Source organism: Theropithecus gelada, chromosome 15 (assembly GCF_003255815.1).
Source record: "Theropithecus gelada isolate Dixy chromosome 15, Tgel_1.0, whole genome shotgun sequence".
Lineage (NCBI taxonomy): Eukaryota > Metazoa > Chordata > Mammalia > Primates > Cercopithecidae > Theropithecus > Theropithecus gelada.
In genome coordinates this window covers 29,691,788-29,709,383 of record NC_037683.1, presented here as the reverse complement: position 1 = coordinate 29,709,383, position 17,596 = coordinate 29,691,788, and the positions used below count along the sequence as shown (strand labels likewise).

The 17,596-nt window shown below is 38.5% G+C and overlaps 1 protein-coding gene across 2 annotated transcripts in view; it reads right to left on the bottom strand.

Annotated features, from left to right (window-relative positions):
- The window catches only part of ECPAS (Ecm29 proteasome adaptor and scaffold), a 131,803-nt gene that overhangs the window by 39,083 nt on the left and 75,124 nt on the right, over positions 1–17,596 (bottom strand). For both annotated transcript variants that reach the window (XM_025359243.1, XM_025359242.1), the window contains exons 23-26: positions 17,423–17,524; positions 4,070–4,193; positions 1,231–1,376; positions 755–809 (exon numbers count right to left, since the gene is read on the bottom strand). In XM_025359243.1, the coding sequence (XP_025215028.1) occupies positions 755–809; positions 1,231–1,376; positions 4,070–4,193; positions 17,423–17,524 (427 nt within the window). The remainder of the gene's footprint in view (positions 1–754; positions 810–1,230; positions 1,377–4,069; positions 4,194–17,422; positions 17,525–17,596) is intronic.

The following is a 17,596-nucleotide window of genomic DNA, read 5'->3' as shown; positions in this document are numbered from 1 at the left end:
TCTGCTTGCTATGAAATCAAAAGCTTTAAAAAGTTAACACTGACCCAAAATGATATCAAAGTAAAGATATAAAAACAGAATCAACATGCCTATTTTATTAAAAATAATAATAAATCATTTCAGTGGACATGGCACCATACATAAGTTACTGTAAATGAGAACCACATTCACAGAAGATCCAGTTCACAAACCTAGACAATACTGATGGACCTATACAGTGTCACTGGACAGTGCAGTGACAGATCATCCACGGGCTATAAGTCATACACGTCAGAGATAAAACAGCCTCACAAGATCTCAATACACTCAGACCTAACTTTTAAAAGTCAATAGAAGTCCATATGTTTAAAACAAGTTATAAAACAAAGCTACTATTGAGAGATTTAACACATATACGTTCACTCTCTCCTAGCTTAAATCAGAGAGGAAAAGTAACCAGAGGTAGAAAAAAGCTATTATGAGAGATACTAAAGAAGGCCTCGGCTCCATTTTAAAATGCAGAGTTGAGGAACATGTTCTAACATATAAACCAATAAATAAAAAAGAATCTAAGTTTCCTATATCCTAACTAGAAATTTTGGTTTCCAAGCCATTAACATAACGCTTATCCTTACTGCTAACAAATAAGGTTTAATAATTGTTTTGATTACACAGCTCAAGAAAGTTTTCTTTTATGTTCATTAATCCAGGTTTTTCAACATTTAAAACACAAGTTCAATAAAGTTTAGAAATCAAATATTAACCAACAACCTACCATCATTTTCTGATAGAACTGAAACAAACGCACTTTGAATTTCTTTAAGATGAGACTGAAAGAAGAAAAAAGGCATTAGAACACTGAAACTCTACCTCTTTGAGAAAGAGTTTTGCTCTCACCGTGCACAAAATTTGTAGTCTTATTATCCAAGCCAGTTACAATCGCTGTTTTGCTCTCATCTTTACAGGTGGCCCAAATCACCTGGAGCTGCACCACTTTTACAGGTAGTCTAACACACGCAAGCTGACCATTGCCCTAACTGAGCTTCCCCATCTCAAGCACTTCTGACTTTATACCTTCAAGTCTAGAATCATCTTCTAGCCTATATATATCAGGCCACCATTCTTCATTCCTTCATGTACAATGTATTTCAAAATACCTACTATTGGTTAATGACCTTCACCCTCATATGCTTTCCTTGCTACTTATAAAACTGGTTTCCAACAGGGCTGACCACAGACAGCATGGCTCACCTTCACTTCTTTGTGGGTACTCAGCTTCCTCACAAGGGAAAGGAGCCAGATGCAGGCAGCTTGCCTCACATGTGGGTTGGGGCTGATGATATGTTTATTTAAAACCACATCCAACACCCATGGAACCACATCATTCACTTTGGCTCCTGGGGAAAAGCAAAGAAAAATAACAAAGAATTAAAATAATTCAACATAGTTTCCTGAAAAAATTAAATTGAAATCAACATTTGCATAACAATCCTATATTAAAATCTAAATGACTAAGGTGTTTAAAGTTGCTGAAGGAATCAATAATTATTCACTCTAGAACCTAGTGTAAACAAAATTACATTTCAAAGATACTCGAGTAACTTTTTAGTTCCTGAGAATAAAAACTTATCCCTACTCTTTAGCAATTTTTCTTTGTCTACTAGACGTTTCTCATCTTCCATCTAAAAACAAACTTCTTTTGCACTTACTTTCCTCCTCCAGCTACCATACTGTTTTTCTCCTTTCCTTTATTACTGCAGGGTTTCTCAAGCTCAACACTACTGACATTGTAGCTGGATAATTTTTTATTATACAGAGCTGTGTTATATACTGCAGGATGTCTAGCAGCATCCTGTGCCTTCACCCACTAGAGACCAGTGGCACCCACCCTCCCCAGTGTCCAGACATCACCAAATGTCCTCTGTTGGGCAAAAATCTCACTCCTCCAGTGACAAACCACTGATTTACATTAAGACCCTTCAAAACAGTTGTTTAAACTTATGTTCAAACTTTACTCTTCTCTTTCCTTAAGCCCACTCCAAATCAGCCTTTTACCTTCTCTTCTCCATAGAAATTAGTCATAGAAACCACAAATGACTTTCCTGTTGCTAAGTTCAATGATGGTTTCTCAATTTTCACCTTAGTTGATATATTGGCAGTACATGACATGGTTAATTCCCCTCCACCCCTCATCCCTTCACAGTTCCTTGCTGATCACATTACTCCAGTTCTCAGAGTCAGAATCCCTTCTTTTAATTCCCATAACCACAACTCTAGCTGCCAGCAGTTCTGCTATCTGGGTAACTACAATTACAAAACCAACAAGTCCTTACTAGATTCCCATAACATGCCTGGGATAATATGCACAGATGTTAAGATGGCTAAGACCTGGGCCCTAACTGGCTTCTCAAATGCTGTTCATTCTACTCACAGCAAGATTGGTACACTGTAACCAACAACAACATCCAAAGGCCGAGTAGCACTCAGATGAGAATGACATAGAACACGCATGATCAAAATTCACATCAAAGATTCATCAACCCTCCCTTCTCCACAATATTTTATGTTCTCCTTTCCCAAAACAGACAAAAATAGAACTTCAACATTGAATGGACAATCTGAGATTCCTTTGGATGAGTAAAAAGCCAAGCAGGATGCAATCTTCCAAGAAGAGTTTGAGGCAATACAAGAGTTCAGAGAATGAAGACTGGCATAGATACCTCTCTACTAACCTTTACTTGTTAAGTCACTATGTAACTTATGGAGTCAGAAACATGCCTCTCACAGCAAACCCACTCCTCAGTGTGAGCCCTCCCTGCTGTCAAGCCTCTGTTACCACCTCTCACATGCAACCTGAAAATTCCCATTTCAGGTTTGGTTGTCTTCTTGCTAACAATGTCGCTTTCCTTCCTTACCGTCTTCCTTCTATACAAACTGCTCCTTGCCTTGCTTCACGTGTGTTCAAAGAAAAACCTCAAAGAACTGACTCGGATTCAGCTTCTGTCAATCCACAGTTCTCATTACAGTGCAAGCAAAAGTGTGTTTTTCTATTTCCTTTAAATCTCTTTATGGTGGCTAATGAAATAATAAGTGAACGCATTACCGTGGAGTGAAGTGTTAACTGTAACACTAAGTGCAATAACTAAATTAATGCATTATTCATGATGGAACACAATATACAATAAAATGTTACCACGAGAATACTATCTTTTAATTTCCTCAATTGAGAGAATAAAATATAAAAACTTGGTGACTTGTCCTTCTCTTTAAATTTTTTTTTATTCTAGCTCAAATACTAAAATATATTTTCAATTCCAAACTCAAATCAAACCACAATAAATTTGAAATCATAATATATAAAACATAAAGTCAGAAACCACACGTTCCCTCAACTATATGCTGCCACTAAAAGCCAGTGTACCTGGAGCGCTAGCAGAAGGCACTTATGTAATAAGGGATTAAAGGACACATTATCTGGAAACAACTATACCTTGAATTCTGAAACTGGCTAAATACATAAATCCTCATGAAAAGAGCACAAGCTTCAAGGTGATCCAGAGCTGACTCCCCTGCTTGCTTGCCAAAGGGTCAGAAAAATAAGTTACTAATTTCATGCTGCCTTTTTTTTTTTTTGAGACAGAGTCTTACTCTGTTGGCCAGGATCGAGTGTAGTAGCATGATCTCAGCTCACTTGCAACCTCTACCGGCCAGGTTCAAGAAATTCTCATGCCTCAGCCTCCCAAGTAGCTGGGATTACAGGCTTGTGCCACCACGCCCAGATAAGTTTTCTATTTTTAGTAGAGATGGGGTTTCACCATGTTGGCTGGGCTGGTCTCTAACTCCTGACCTCAGGTGATTCGCTCACCTCGGCCTCTCAAATTGCTGAGATTACAGGCACGAGCCACTGTGCCCAGCCTCATGCTGTCTTCTTCACCCAACTATTTTTCTTGACTGAATGAAATTGGTAAAACAGATATAAATATTTGAAAAAAGTAATATGGAATGTATAATGATTTTGCCTCAAATGTAATAACGAGAACAAAAAAGGGTTACTTGACAATTATAAATTGATTAGCTGAATATTTGGTACCAGCAGGAGGAGTATATTCCTCTTCAGTCACTAGCCAGGCATCTCGGGCAGCCACAGAACTAGTTCCTATTGCAGCGCTGGTAATGGCTTCGCCAATAGTGAACTGAAGTTCTATCTGCTTGGCCTGTAACGAAGGAAGTAAAAGCCATGAATGAGAAAACACATTTCCCAAAACCATCCATTTCTACAGAGAGCCTGCTTAAAAGTGTGTTTCTCAGCATGTTTTGTTTTCACTCTTTGCCCTAGCTTGCTTTCGGTTAATTCAATAGTTCAAAGGCCAGGGAGGGTGAGAGGGTGGAGGATATAAGAATCCCTTGAAGATATTTTTCAAAGTCTTTGCTGCCCTCCTCACCCTCAGTAGGGAACCACTAAGCAGTGATTTATGATTTCTGGAAGCATAATATGGTTCACCTAAGGAAGACTTAGAAAATCCCATCAACTTTGAAGCCATGTAAGTCTCAATATAAATTCTAGCCATCTCTCACCAGCTATATACCCTTATTTAAAATTTTTTAATTATTATTATACTTTAAGTTATAGGGTACATGTGCACAACATGCAGGTTTGTAACATATGTATACATGTGCCATGTTGATGTGCTGTACCCATTAACTCATCATTTACATTAGGTGTATCTCCTAATGCTATCCCTCCCCGTTCCCCTCACCCCAAGACAGGCCCAGATGTGTGATGTTCCCCTTCCTGTGTCCAAGCATTCTCATTGTTCAATTCCCATCTATGAGTGAGAACATGCAGTATTTGATTTTTTGTCCTTATGATAGTTTGCTGAGAATGATGGTTTCCCCCTTCATCCATGTCCCTACAAAGGACATGAACTCATCCTTTTTTATGGCTGCATAGTATTCCATGGTGTATATGTGCCACATTTTCTTAATCCAGTCTCTGAGACCACAGTGCAATCAAACTAGAACTCAGGATTAAGAAACTCACTCAAAACCGCTCAACTACATGGAAACTGAACAACCTGCTCCCGAATGACTACTGGGTACATAACGAAATGAAGGCAGAAATAAAGATGTTCTTTGAAACCAATGAGAACAACGACACAACATACCAGAATCTCTGGGACACATTTAAAGCAGTGTGTAGAGTGAAATTTATAGCACTAAATGCCCACAAGAGAAAGCAGGAAAGATCTAAAATTGATACCCTAACATCACAATTAAAAGAACTAGAGGGCTGGGCGCGGTGGCTCAAGCCTGTAATCCCAGCACTTTGGGAGGCCGAGACGGGAGGATCACGAGGTCAGGAGATCAAGACCATCCTGGCTAACACAGTGAAACCCCGTCTCTACTTAAAAATACAAAAAACTAGCCGGGCGAGGTGGCGGGCGCCTGTAGTCCCAGCTACTTGAGAGGCTGAGGCAGGAGAATGGCGTGAACCCTGGAGGCGGAGCTTGCAGTGAGCTGAGATCCGGCCACTGCACTCCAGCCTGGGCGACAAAGCAAGACTACGTCTCAAAAAAAAAAAAAAAGAACTAGAGAAGCAAGAGCAAACACATTCAAAGGCCAGCAGAAGACAAGAAGTAACTAAGATCAGAGCAGAACTGAAGGAAATAGAGACACAAAAAACCCTTCAAAAAATCAAGGAATCCAGGAGCTGGTTTTTTGAAAAGATCAACAAAATTGATAGACTGCTAGCAGGACTAATAAAGAAGAAAAGAGAGAAGAATCAAATAGACGCAACAAAAAATGATAAAGGGGATATCACCACCAATCCCACAGAAATACTATAAACACCTCTATGCAAATGAACTAGAAAATCTAGAAGAAATGGATAAATTCCTGGACACATACACCCTCCCAAGACTAAACCAGGAAGAAGTTGAATCCCTGAATAGACCAATACAGGCTCTGAAATTGAGGCAATAATTAATAGCCTACCAACCAAAAAAAGTCCAGGACCAGACGGATCCACAGCTGAATTCTACCAGAGGTACAAAGAGGAGCTGGTACCACTCCTTCTAAAACTATTCCAAACAATAGAAAAAGAGGCACTCCTGCTAACTCATTTTATGAGGCCAACATCATCCTGATACCAAAGCCTGGCAGAGACACAACAAAAAAAGAGAATTTTAGACCAATATCCCTGATGAACACTGATGCAAAAATCCTTAATAAAATACTGGCAAAGCGAATCCAGCAGCACATCAAAAAGCTTATCCACCATGATCAAGTGGGCTTCATCCCTGGGATGCAAGGCTGGTTCAACAGATGCAAATCAATAAATGTAATCCAGCACACAAACAGAACCAAAGACAAAAACCACATGATTATCTCAACACACGCAGAAAAGGCCTTTGACAAAATTCAACAGCCCTTCATGCTAAAAACTCTCAATAAATTACATATTGATGGGACGTATCTCAAAATAATGAGAGCTATTTATGACAAACCCACAACCAATATCATACTGAACAGGCAAAAACTAGAAGCATTCCCTTTGAAAACCGGCACAAGACAGGGATGCCCTCTCTCACCACTCCCATTCAATAGAGTGTTGGAAGTTCTGGCTAGGGCAATCACGCAGGAGAAAGAAATAAGGGGTATTCAATTAGGAAAAGAGGAAGTCAAATTGTCCCTGTTTGCAGATGACATGATTGTATATTTAGAAAACCCCATTGTCTCACCCCAGAATCTCCTTAAGCTGATAAGCAACTTCAGCAAACTCTCAGAATACCCTCATTTAAACTTCTATGAGCCTCAAAAACTTCATTTGTAAAAGGAGCATAATATCATCATCCACAGCATTAGGCTTTAAGAATTAAATGAGGAAAAAAAAAAAAAAAGAATTAAATGAGGTTAACGTACATAAAACGACTGTATAGTATGCTTGATTGTGGTTACTCCACAATAAATAGTAGCCATTATATTTTATTAACATTTAACAATTATTTAACTTTTTGTACTCTTAAATTTTATGATATCTTGATGTTACTTTTAAATGGCTCAGAAAAAAAGAGAATAATAAAGCATACGTGAAATGTTAAAATTTGATAAATGTGGATAAAGGGCACACAGGAGTTCTTTACACTATTCTTACAGCTTCACTGTAAGTTTGAAAGCATTTCAAAAGTCAAACATTTGAAAATTCTATATAGTACCCACTCAAATGTTTTAAAATTTTATTCAGAAATGTTGACATGATTCACTAGTAGGAATCACTGACCCAACATGTAACTACCTAGACCTGCATTTTCCACTTTTTACTGTGAACCAGAAAAAATTTAGGAGGAATAGGAGAAATAAGGGAATGAACAGAGAGCACGTGAGGGCTATGAACACGCTACTCTTCAAAGCCTAAAGACAACAGCTGAGACTTTCCTACACCAATCAACAAATGCTCTAGTGATGAGGCTTCAAGTACTAATGCCACATGCTTCCTAGTCTGAGGAAAAAAGATTTAAAGGCTTTAGCCCTACAGCTTCCCTGGTTAAAAGCTTTTCTTGGCAATTTCAAGCTGAAAAAAGGTATTTCAACATAATCCTTATTAGGGGTTCATTTTGTGTACCTGTACCTGTTTTTGCATGTTTCCTGTAATTAATAACAACACAGCTGGCATTAAAAACAAAAAACAAAACTCCATAGCTACATTTATGAATAATATACTATCTGGACATTGCTGTAAATATTCCATAAAGGGGGGGTTCAATAGAGAAAATAAGAACAGATACATGGGGATTCATTATATTATTATTCTATTTTTGCATATGTTTGAAATTTCCTATAATAAAAAGTTACAAGAGGGAGCAGGCGGAAGGACAAAGTGGCTGAACAGGAGGAGGTGGAAATGGTTAACAGGTACAAAAAAATAATTAGAAAGAATGAATTCAGGCCGGGTGCACTGGCTCATACCTGTAATTCCAGCACTGTGGGAGGCCAACGTGGGTGGATTACCTGAGGTCAGGAGTTCAAGATCAGCCTGGCCAACATGGTGAAACCCTGCCTCTATTAAAAATACAAAAATTAGCTGGGCATGGTGGTGTGCGCCTGTAATGCCAGCTACTTGGGAGGCTGAGGCAGGAGAATCGCTTGAACCCAGGAGGTGGAAGTTGTAGTGAGCTGAGATTGCACCATTGCACTCCCGCCTGGGCAATAGAGTGAGACTCTGTTTCAAAAAAAAAAAAGAATGAACGAGAAGTACTACTCTTTGACAGCAAACTAGTGTGGCTATAGTCAACAATAATTTCATTGTACATTTAAAAATAACTAAAAGAATATAATAGGATTGTTTGCAACTCAAAAGATAAATGCTTAAGGGGATGGATATCCTATTCTCCATGGTGTGATTATTAAGCATTGCATGTCTGTATCAAAACATCTCGTGTACCCCATAAACATATACACTCACCATGTACCTACAAAAACTTAAAACTGAAAAAAAAAAAAAAAAAAAAAAGCCCAACAGAACCTCATCCCCTCCCCATCTAATGCAGGAACATCGAACTGAACTGTCCACCAAAAAAGCACCTTCATAAAAACTAAATCAGGTGACAGATCACAGTACCCAGCTTCAGCAGACTAACAAGAGGAGACGCGCTGAACAGTGTGGGAAGAACACATTGCCTACACCTCCAGCTTAGAAAGAGAACCTGTATGCTTGGGTGAATGACAGCAAAGGGAGTGTGATACTTTGCATTGCAACTCAGCGCCACCCTGTCACAGCATCAGGCAGAATTCTGCCAGTGCCCAAGGAGGCAGCACTTAGACCAAACCTGGGCCAGAGGGAAATCAGTTTCTTCAGTGAGAGGAACCCAAGTCAGTTGACTAAAATGGCCTCAGGTCCCCAAATAAATTTCACCAGCAGCTAGGCCACACTTGGAGGGAGGAAAAGCAAGAATACAGGAGACTTTTTCTCGTAACCAGGCACCAGCCCACCAATAGTAAAACAAAGCACCAGGCAGAGTCTGAAGGCCCCATTTCCAGGATGTTCCTGTGGAAGAGCACTTCTAGACTCACCCCAGGCAAGAAAGGAATCTGCTTGTGTGGCACTAACAATCTAAGTCCCAAGTCCTGGTTGGCTCCAACACCTGCTGACTAGAGCGGCCTCATCTTTGAAAAAGCATCAGCGGCAGTCAGGTGGTCACAGGTCTTCGGTGAGCCCTGGTACTGTGCTGGTCTGGGAGGCCATGGGCTTTGGGAGCAACTCAGCATGGTGCTAGCTGCTGTGGCCACAGGAGTGCCCACATTACCCCTCCCCTAACTTCAGGCAGCTCATCGTGGAGAGACACTCCCTCTATCTGGGGGAAAGAGAGGGAAGAGGACAAGAAACTTTGCCTGGGAACCCAGAGAATGCTCCCTTATCTTCCCCAAGTCCATCAATGCTGGGTATCTAGGTGTCTGTAAGAGCTGCAGCACACCTGGGCTTAGGGTGCCCTCTAGTGCTGAAATGACTGCAGTGACCACAGGCTTAGGGAACTCAACACTCAGTCATATTTGAATTCTTGGAAGGCCCTCTGAAGGACAGGTACAAACGAGGCCAGACTGTGAAGACTGGAATAAATATTTACTCTTCAATGCCCAAACACTGATGAATGTTCACAAGCATCAAGGACATTTGAGAAAACATGTTTTAAAAAACATTCACGCTAAACAAACAGACTAAATAAGCAGGCACCAGTGACCAATTCTGGAGTGGTGTAGATATGTGACCTCTCAGACAGGGAATTCAAGATAGCTGTTTTAAGAATGCTCAACAACTTCAAGAAAACATGGAGAAGGAATTCAGAAACTTTTAAGAGAAATTTAGCAAAGAGATTAAAATGGAGGAAAAAATCAAATCTTAGAGCTGAAAAAATGTAATGGATGACTGAAAAATACTTCGGTGTGTCTCAACAGTAAAAACGATCAAGTAGAAGAAAGAATTAATGAGCTCTAACACAGGCTATTTAAAAACTTACAGTCAGAGGAGAAAAATGCAGAAGAATGAGATACACTTACAAGATCTGGAAAACAGCTTCAAAGAGGCTAAGAGTTATTTGCCTTAAAGAGAAAATAGAGAAAGAAACAGGTGTAGAAAGTTTATTCAAAGAAATAATCAACAGAGAACTTTCAGAACATAGAAAAAGACGAACACCCAGGGAAAAAAAGGTCAAAGACCAAGAAGATTCAACCCAAATAAGATACCCCAAGGCATACAATAAACTTGCAAAGGTTATGGACGAAGAGAGGATCCTAAAAGTAGCAAGAGAAAAGAAGCTAGTAAGATATAAAGGAGCTCTGATATGTCTGGTGGCAGAAGCCTTACAGACCAGGAGGGAGTAGAATAACATATTCAAAGTGCTGAAAGAAAGGAAAGAAAGGAAGAATAAGAGGGAGGGAGGGAGGGAGGAAGGAAGGAAGGAAAAAATCTTGCAACTGAGAATACTGTACTCAGCAAAGCTATCCTTCAAATATCAGGGGAACCAGCCCCCAATATTTCAACGTAGGTTCTTTTCTATTTTCCCTAAGTGTCAGCCAGTCTGAGAAAGAGAAAGAGTACAAAGAGAGAAATTTTACAGCTGGGCCTCCAGGGGTGCCACCACATACTGGTAGGAGTGTGATGGCGACTTCGAGCCACAAAACCAGCAAGTTTTTTTATTCGGGATTTTGAAAGGGCAAGGGGTGTACAAACAGGGAATAAATGACAAAGATCACATGCTTCAAAGAGCAATAAAAGATCACAAGGCAAGGGCAAAATTAGAATTACTGATGAGGGTCCGTGTCCTGCTGTGCACACATTGTCTTGATAAACATCTTAACAGGAAACAGGGTTCGAGAGCAGACAACCCGTCTGACTAGAATTCACCAGGCTGGAATTTCCTAATCCTAGCAAGCCTGAGGGTACTGCAGGAGACCAGGGCATATTTCAGTTCTTATCTCAACCGTGTAAGACAGACACTCCCAAAGCGGCCATTCATAGACCTCCCCATAGGCATGCACTCCTTCCCCAGGGTATCAATTATTAATATTCCTTGCTGGGAAAAGAATTCAGCAATATTTCTCCTACTCACACATACGTCTAAAGGCTTTAAGCAAGAAGAAAAATACGGCTCTATTCTGCCCAACCCCGCAGGCAGTCAGACCTTATGGTTATCTTTCCTTGTTCCCTGAAAATCGCTGTTATTCTGTTCTTTTTCAGGGTGCACTGATTTTATATTGCTCAAACACATATTTTACAAACAATTTGTACAGTTAATGCAATCATTACAGGGTCCTGAGGTCACATACATCCTCGGCTTACAAAGATGATGGGATTAAGAGATTAAAGTAAAGACAGGCATAAGAAATTATAAGAGTATTGATTGGGGAAGTGATAAATGTCCAAGAAATCTTCACAATTCATGTCCAGAGACTGCAGTAAAGACAGGTGTAAAAAATTATAAAAATATTAATTTTGGGAACTGATAAGTGTTCATGAAATCTTCACAATTTATGTTCTGCCACGGCTTCAACCGGTCCCTCCATTCAGGGTCCCTGACTTCCCACAATATTGAAATATAAAGGAGAAATGAAGACTTTCCTGGGTAAACAAAAGACAAAGGAATTCACCACCAGATGTGTCTTACAAAAAATGCTACAGTTCTTCAATCTGAAAGAAAAGAACTCTAGCATGCAACAAAAAATGTAAATACACAAATTCAAAATACTCTAATACTGTATAGAGTATTCTAAAGATACTAAAGGCACTCTAATACTGCATTCTAAAAATACTCTAATACTGTATAGAGTATTAAGAGTACCTTTGTATTAGAGTATCTTTAGTATCCTTATCTAACACTCTATAGAATCTTTAGTATGAAGACTAAAACATAAACTTTTCAAAAATAATGACTACAATAATTTGTTAAAAGATAGGCAATATAAAAAGATGTTAAGTTGAGACAACAAAGAGCCAAAAAATGGGGGTATTGGAATTAAAACAGAGTTTTTTTAAAGTTTTTTCTTTGCTTGTTTTTGTTCTTTTCTTGTGATCAGTGAAGTTGTCATCAAACTTGTTATATTTTCTGAAACCCTTAGGGAAACCATAACTCAAAAAACAGTCTAAACAGATACACTAAAAATAAAAAGTAAAACATACTATGAGAAAAAAGTCACTTATCCACAAAGGAAGACAGAAAGAAAAAAAGAGAGGACTTCCAAAACAACCAGAAAACAAAAAACAAACTGTCAGTAGTTAAGTCCTTACTTAACAATAATAAACTGACTGTCGATGGACTAACTGATCTGATTAAAAGATACAGAATGGCTGAATGAATAAGAAAACAAGACCAACTATATGCTGCCTACAAGAAATTCACTTCGGCTAGGCACAGTGGCTCACACCTATAATCCTAACACTTTGGGAGGCCAAAGTGGGCCAATCACCTGATGTCAGGAGTTCAAGACCAGCCTGGCCAATGTGGCAAAACCCCGTCTCTACTAAAAAAAATAAAAAATAAAAAAATTGGCCAGGCATGGTGGCTTGTGCCTGTACGCCCAGCTACTTGGGAGGCTGAGGCAGGAGAATCACTTGAACCCAGGAGGTGGAGGCTGCAGTGAGCTGAGATTGCTGCACTCCAGCCTAGGCAATGGAGCGAGACTCCATCTCGGGAAAAAAAAAAAAAAAGACATTCACTTCACCTATAAAGATACACACAGATTGAAGGTAAAGGTATGAAAAAGATACTTCATGCAAATGAAAACCAAAAAAGAATAGAAGTAACTATACTTGCATCAGATTAAGACTTCAAGTCAAAAACTAGAAAAAGACAAAGGTCATTATGTAATGATAAAGGGCTCAATTCAGCAAGAGGATATAAAGGTTATAAATATATATGCACACAGTATTGGAGCACTCAAACGTATAAAGCATAATAGATTTAAAGGGAGAGACAGACTGCAACACAATAATAGTTGAAGACTGACTTCAATACCCCACTTCCAGTAATGGACAGGTCATTCAGACAGAAAATCAAGCAACCCAAATCAAAATTGAACTACACTCTAGACAAAATGGACCTGACATTTACAGAACATTTCATCCAACTGCTGTAGAATACACATCTTTACTCATCAGCACATGGAACATTTTCCAGGATAGACCATATGTTAGACCACAAAGCAAGTCTCAAGCAATTAAAAAAATCTAAATCATATCAAGTATCTTTTCTGACTATAATGGAATAAAACTAGAAATCAATAACAAGTGGAACTTTGGAAACTATAGAAATACATGGAAATTAAACAACACGTTCCTGAACAATCAATGGATCTATGAAAAAATTAAGAAAGAAAAATTTAAAATGTCTTGATACAAATGAAAATAAAAACACAACATACCAACATCTATGGGAAACAGCAAAAGCAGTGCTAAGTGGGAAGTTTATAGCAATAAATGTTTACATCAGAAAAGTATAAAGACTTCAAATAAACAACATAATGATGCATTTTAAAGAACTAGAAAAGCAAAAGCAAAGCAAACCCAAAATTAATACAGGAAAGAAATAATAAAATTCAGAACAGAAGTAAATGAAATTGAGACTAAAAAAACTACAGAAGATTAATGAAATGAAAAATTGGGTTCTTTAAAAGATAAATAAAAAATTATTAGAACTGATAAAGTCAGTAAGTTACAGGATACAAAATCAACATATAAACAGTTGCATTATATGTAACATGTTTTGGATTTGTGTCCCTGCCCAAATCTCATGACTGAATAGTAATCCCCGATGTTGGAGGAGGGACCTGGTGGGGGGTGACTGGATCATGGGAGTGGACTTCTTCCTTACTGTTCTGATAGTGAGTGAGTTCTCACAAGGTCTGGTTGTTTAAAAGTGTGTGGCACCTCCTGCTTTATTCTTTTTCTCCTGCTCCTGCCATCTAAGACATGCCTGCTTCCTCTTTGCCTTCTGCCAAGATTTTAAGTTTCCTGAGGCCTTCCCAGCCATGCTTACTGTACAGCCTGAAGAACTGTAAGTCAATTAAATCTCTTTTCTTTATAAGTTACCCAGTTATAGCAGTGTGAGAACAGACTAATATGCCAGCAGCAAACAGTTTTAAAAAGTAATCAAGAAAGCAATCCCACTTATAACAGCTACCAAAAAAACCCAAAAAACAAAAACCTAGGGAAAAATTATAACCAAAGAAGTAAAAGCTCTCTGTAATGAAAACTATAAAACATTGATGAAAGAAATTATAAAGAACACACAAAAGAGAAGACAGATCCCAAGTTCATGGATTGAAACAGTATTATTAAAATTTCCAAACTACCAAAAATGATCAACAGATTCAACATAATCCCTATCAAAATACCAATGACGTTCATCAAAGCAGAACTAGAAAAACAATCCTAAAATTTGTATGAAACCACCAAAGACCCTGAATAATGAGCAAAAAATACTGAGCAAAAAGAATAAAGCCAGAAGCATTGCACTACCTGACTTCAAAATGTATTACAAAGCTATGGTAAGCAAAACGGCATGGAACTGGCATAAAAACAGACACATACACCAATGGAACAGAATAGAGAACCCAAAGATAAATCTATCCATTTACAGTCAACTCATTTTCAACAAAGGCATCAAGAACATATATTGAGGAAGGAACAGTCTCTTCAGTAAGCTGTGCTAGAAAAACTAGATATCGACATGTAGAAAAATGAAACTGGGCCCCTTTGTCTCACCATATCAAACCAAAATAGACTTAAATCTAAGATCTGAATGTTGAGACTACTACAAAAAAACACTGGAGAAACATTTCAGAATATTGGTCTGGGCACAGATTTCTTAAGTAAGATTATAAAAGCACAGACCAACTAAAGCAAAAATTGACAAATGGGATTGTATCAAGCTAAAAAGCTTCTGCACAGCAAAGGAAACATCCAACAGAGTGAAGAGACAACCTATTGCATAGAAGAAAATATCTGCAAATTATCCATCTGACAAGGGATTAAAATACACAATAAGTAAGGAATTCAACTCAATAGCAAATAAACAATCTGATTTGAAAATGGACAAAAGATCTGAATAGTTATTTCTCAAAAAAAGGTATATAAATGGCCAACAGGTATATGACAAAAAGTTCAGCATCACTAATCATGATAGAAATGCAGAGAAAAACCACAATGAGATCTCATCTCACCCTAGTTAGAATAGCCATTATCAAGAAGACAGAAAACAATAGATGATAGTCAGAATGTGAAGAAAGGAGAACATTAATACACTGTTGGTGGGAAAACAGTATGAAGATTCCTCCAAAAACTAAAAAACTATCATATAACCCAGCAATCCCAGTATGTATCCTAAGTATATATCCAGAAGAAAGAAAATCTGTATTCTGAAGAGGTATTTGTACTCCAATGTTTACTGCAGCACTACTAACAATAGCCAAAACAAGATATCAATCTAAGTGTCCAGCAACAGATGAATGGATTTTTAAAAAGTGGTATATATACACAATGGAATATTATTCAGCCATAAAAAAGAATGAAATCCTGTTGCTGACAGCAACATAGATGGAACTGGAGGACATTGTATTTAGTGAAATAAGCCAGGCACAGAGCAAATATCCTATGTTCTCACTTATACATGAGAAAATTGATCTTATGGAAGTAGTGAACAAATGGTGGTTACCAAAGGCCAGGAAAGGTAATGGAGAGGCAGGGAAGAGAGCTTGGCAAATGGGAACAAAAATACAGTTAGAAAAATTAAGTTTTAGTGTTTGGCAGCACAACAGGGCAAATATAGTTAATAAGAATTTATTGTATATTTCAAAACAGCGAGAAGAGAAAATCTGACATGCTCCAAACACAAAGAAATGAAAAATGCTTAAAGTGATGGATATCCCAATTACCCTAATTTGATCATTATACGTTGTATGCTTGTATCAAAATATCATATGTATCCCATAAATACGTACAACTATTATGTATCAATTTAAAAAATTAAAAATGGGAGAGGCACAGTGGCTTATGCCTGTAATCCCAGCATTTCGGGAGATCTAGGTGGGAGGATCACTTGAGCCCAGGAGTTCAAGACCACCCTAGGCAACATAGGGATACCCTGTCTCTACAAAAAATTAAAATATTAGCCAGGCATGGTGGCACATGCCTGTGGTCCCAGCTGCTTAGAAGGTGAGGTGGGAGGATGGTTTGAGCCTGGGAGATGTAGTGTACTCCAGCCTTGGTGACAGAATGAGATCCTGTTGTAAAAATAAAATAAATAAATAAAACAATTAAAAAAAAAAACAAAAAAACCTTCAGCACTATGTCCTATTCGACTGTGAAGATATTCTGCTTCTGTTTCATGGTTTTCATTATTCTCATCATTTAATCTCTGTACCTTATTTCCATACTTCTAGCTTTTCATGTATTTCTAAACTCTTAAAATAATGACATTAAAAGTAAGTTAAGAATCCAGAGAAGCCTTCATTAAAAAAAAAACAAAACAGGCCGGGTGCAGTGGTTCACATCTGTAATCCCAGCACTTTAGGAGGCCGAGGTGGGCAGATCACCTGAGGTCAGAAGTTCAAGACCAGCCTGGTCAATATAGTGAAACCCCGTCTCTATTAAAAATACAAGTATTAGCCAGGTGTGGTGGCGTGCACCTGTAATTCCAGCTACTTGGGAGGCTGATACAGAAGAATTGCTTGAACCCGGGAGGTGGAGGTTGCAGTGAGCCAATATTGCGCCACTTTACTCCAGCCTGGGAGACAGAGTGAAACTCCATCTCAAAAAAAAAAAAAAAAAAAAAAACCTAGAAGAAACCCACCACACTCAGGGATTTAAATCTACTAGGGTAGATTCTTTAGCAAGGCAACAATCTGAGAAGGAAGTAGGAAGCTTTCAAAAGCTCAGTACAAGGCGGCCAAAGAGGCTGGTATACAGAAAGTGAGTGAATGTCAAGGATCAAGGCTAGGGAAAGCAGGGCCAGATCAGGCCATGCTGAGACAGTACACTATCCTGGCATTTGCCTACTCGTAGGTCTTCTCCACTACACACTAGGCATCTAGAGGACAGAAGCTAAATCATCAGACTTGAAAACAACTGAAATACCAACTGAAACACTCAAGAACAACTGTTTTTTAAAGGTTCACTCCACACATCTGGCTGATGGGGTATGTGGGTATATTTCCCCTTCTACCTACACTGCACCGTGCTGTGCTCAAAAATTTTAAGGTCTTTCCTTCATAGGTGATTTAGTCAATGCTATACCTAGCACAGTGATGAGCACAAAACTAGTATTCAAGTATCTGGTGAATAAACAAGTAAATGCTTAATTAGAAATCTCACAGCATGCAAAACTGCACCTAAAAAAAACACAAAAACCAATGCCTTTTCTTCGAATAACTAACAATCAGGTAGCAATATAAATACCTCCACAGAATCCATCAGACCTTGCAAGAGGAGTTTCTGGTGAGGAAAATCTCCATCCCCAACTGGAAAATATCCCAGTGTTTGGATTGCTCGTTCTTTCATCTGGAAGAACATCAAATTTTTTTCTTTTAAACAGAGTATATACTAGCTTTACCCCAGCACAGTATTTCCAAA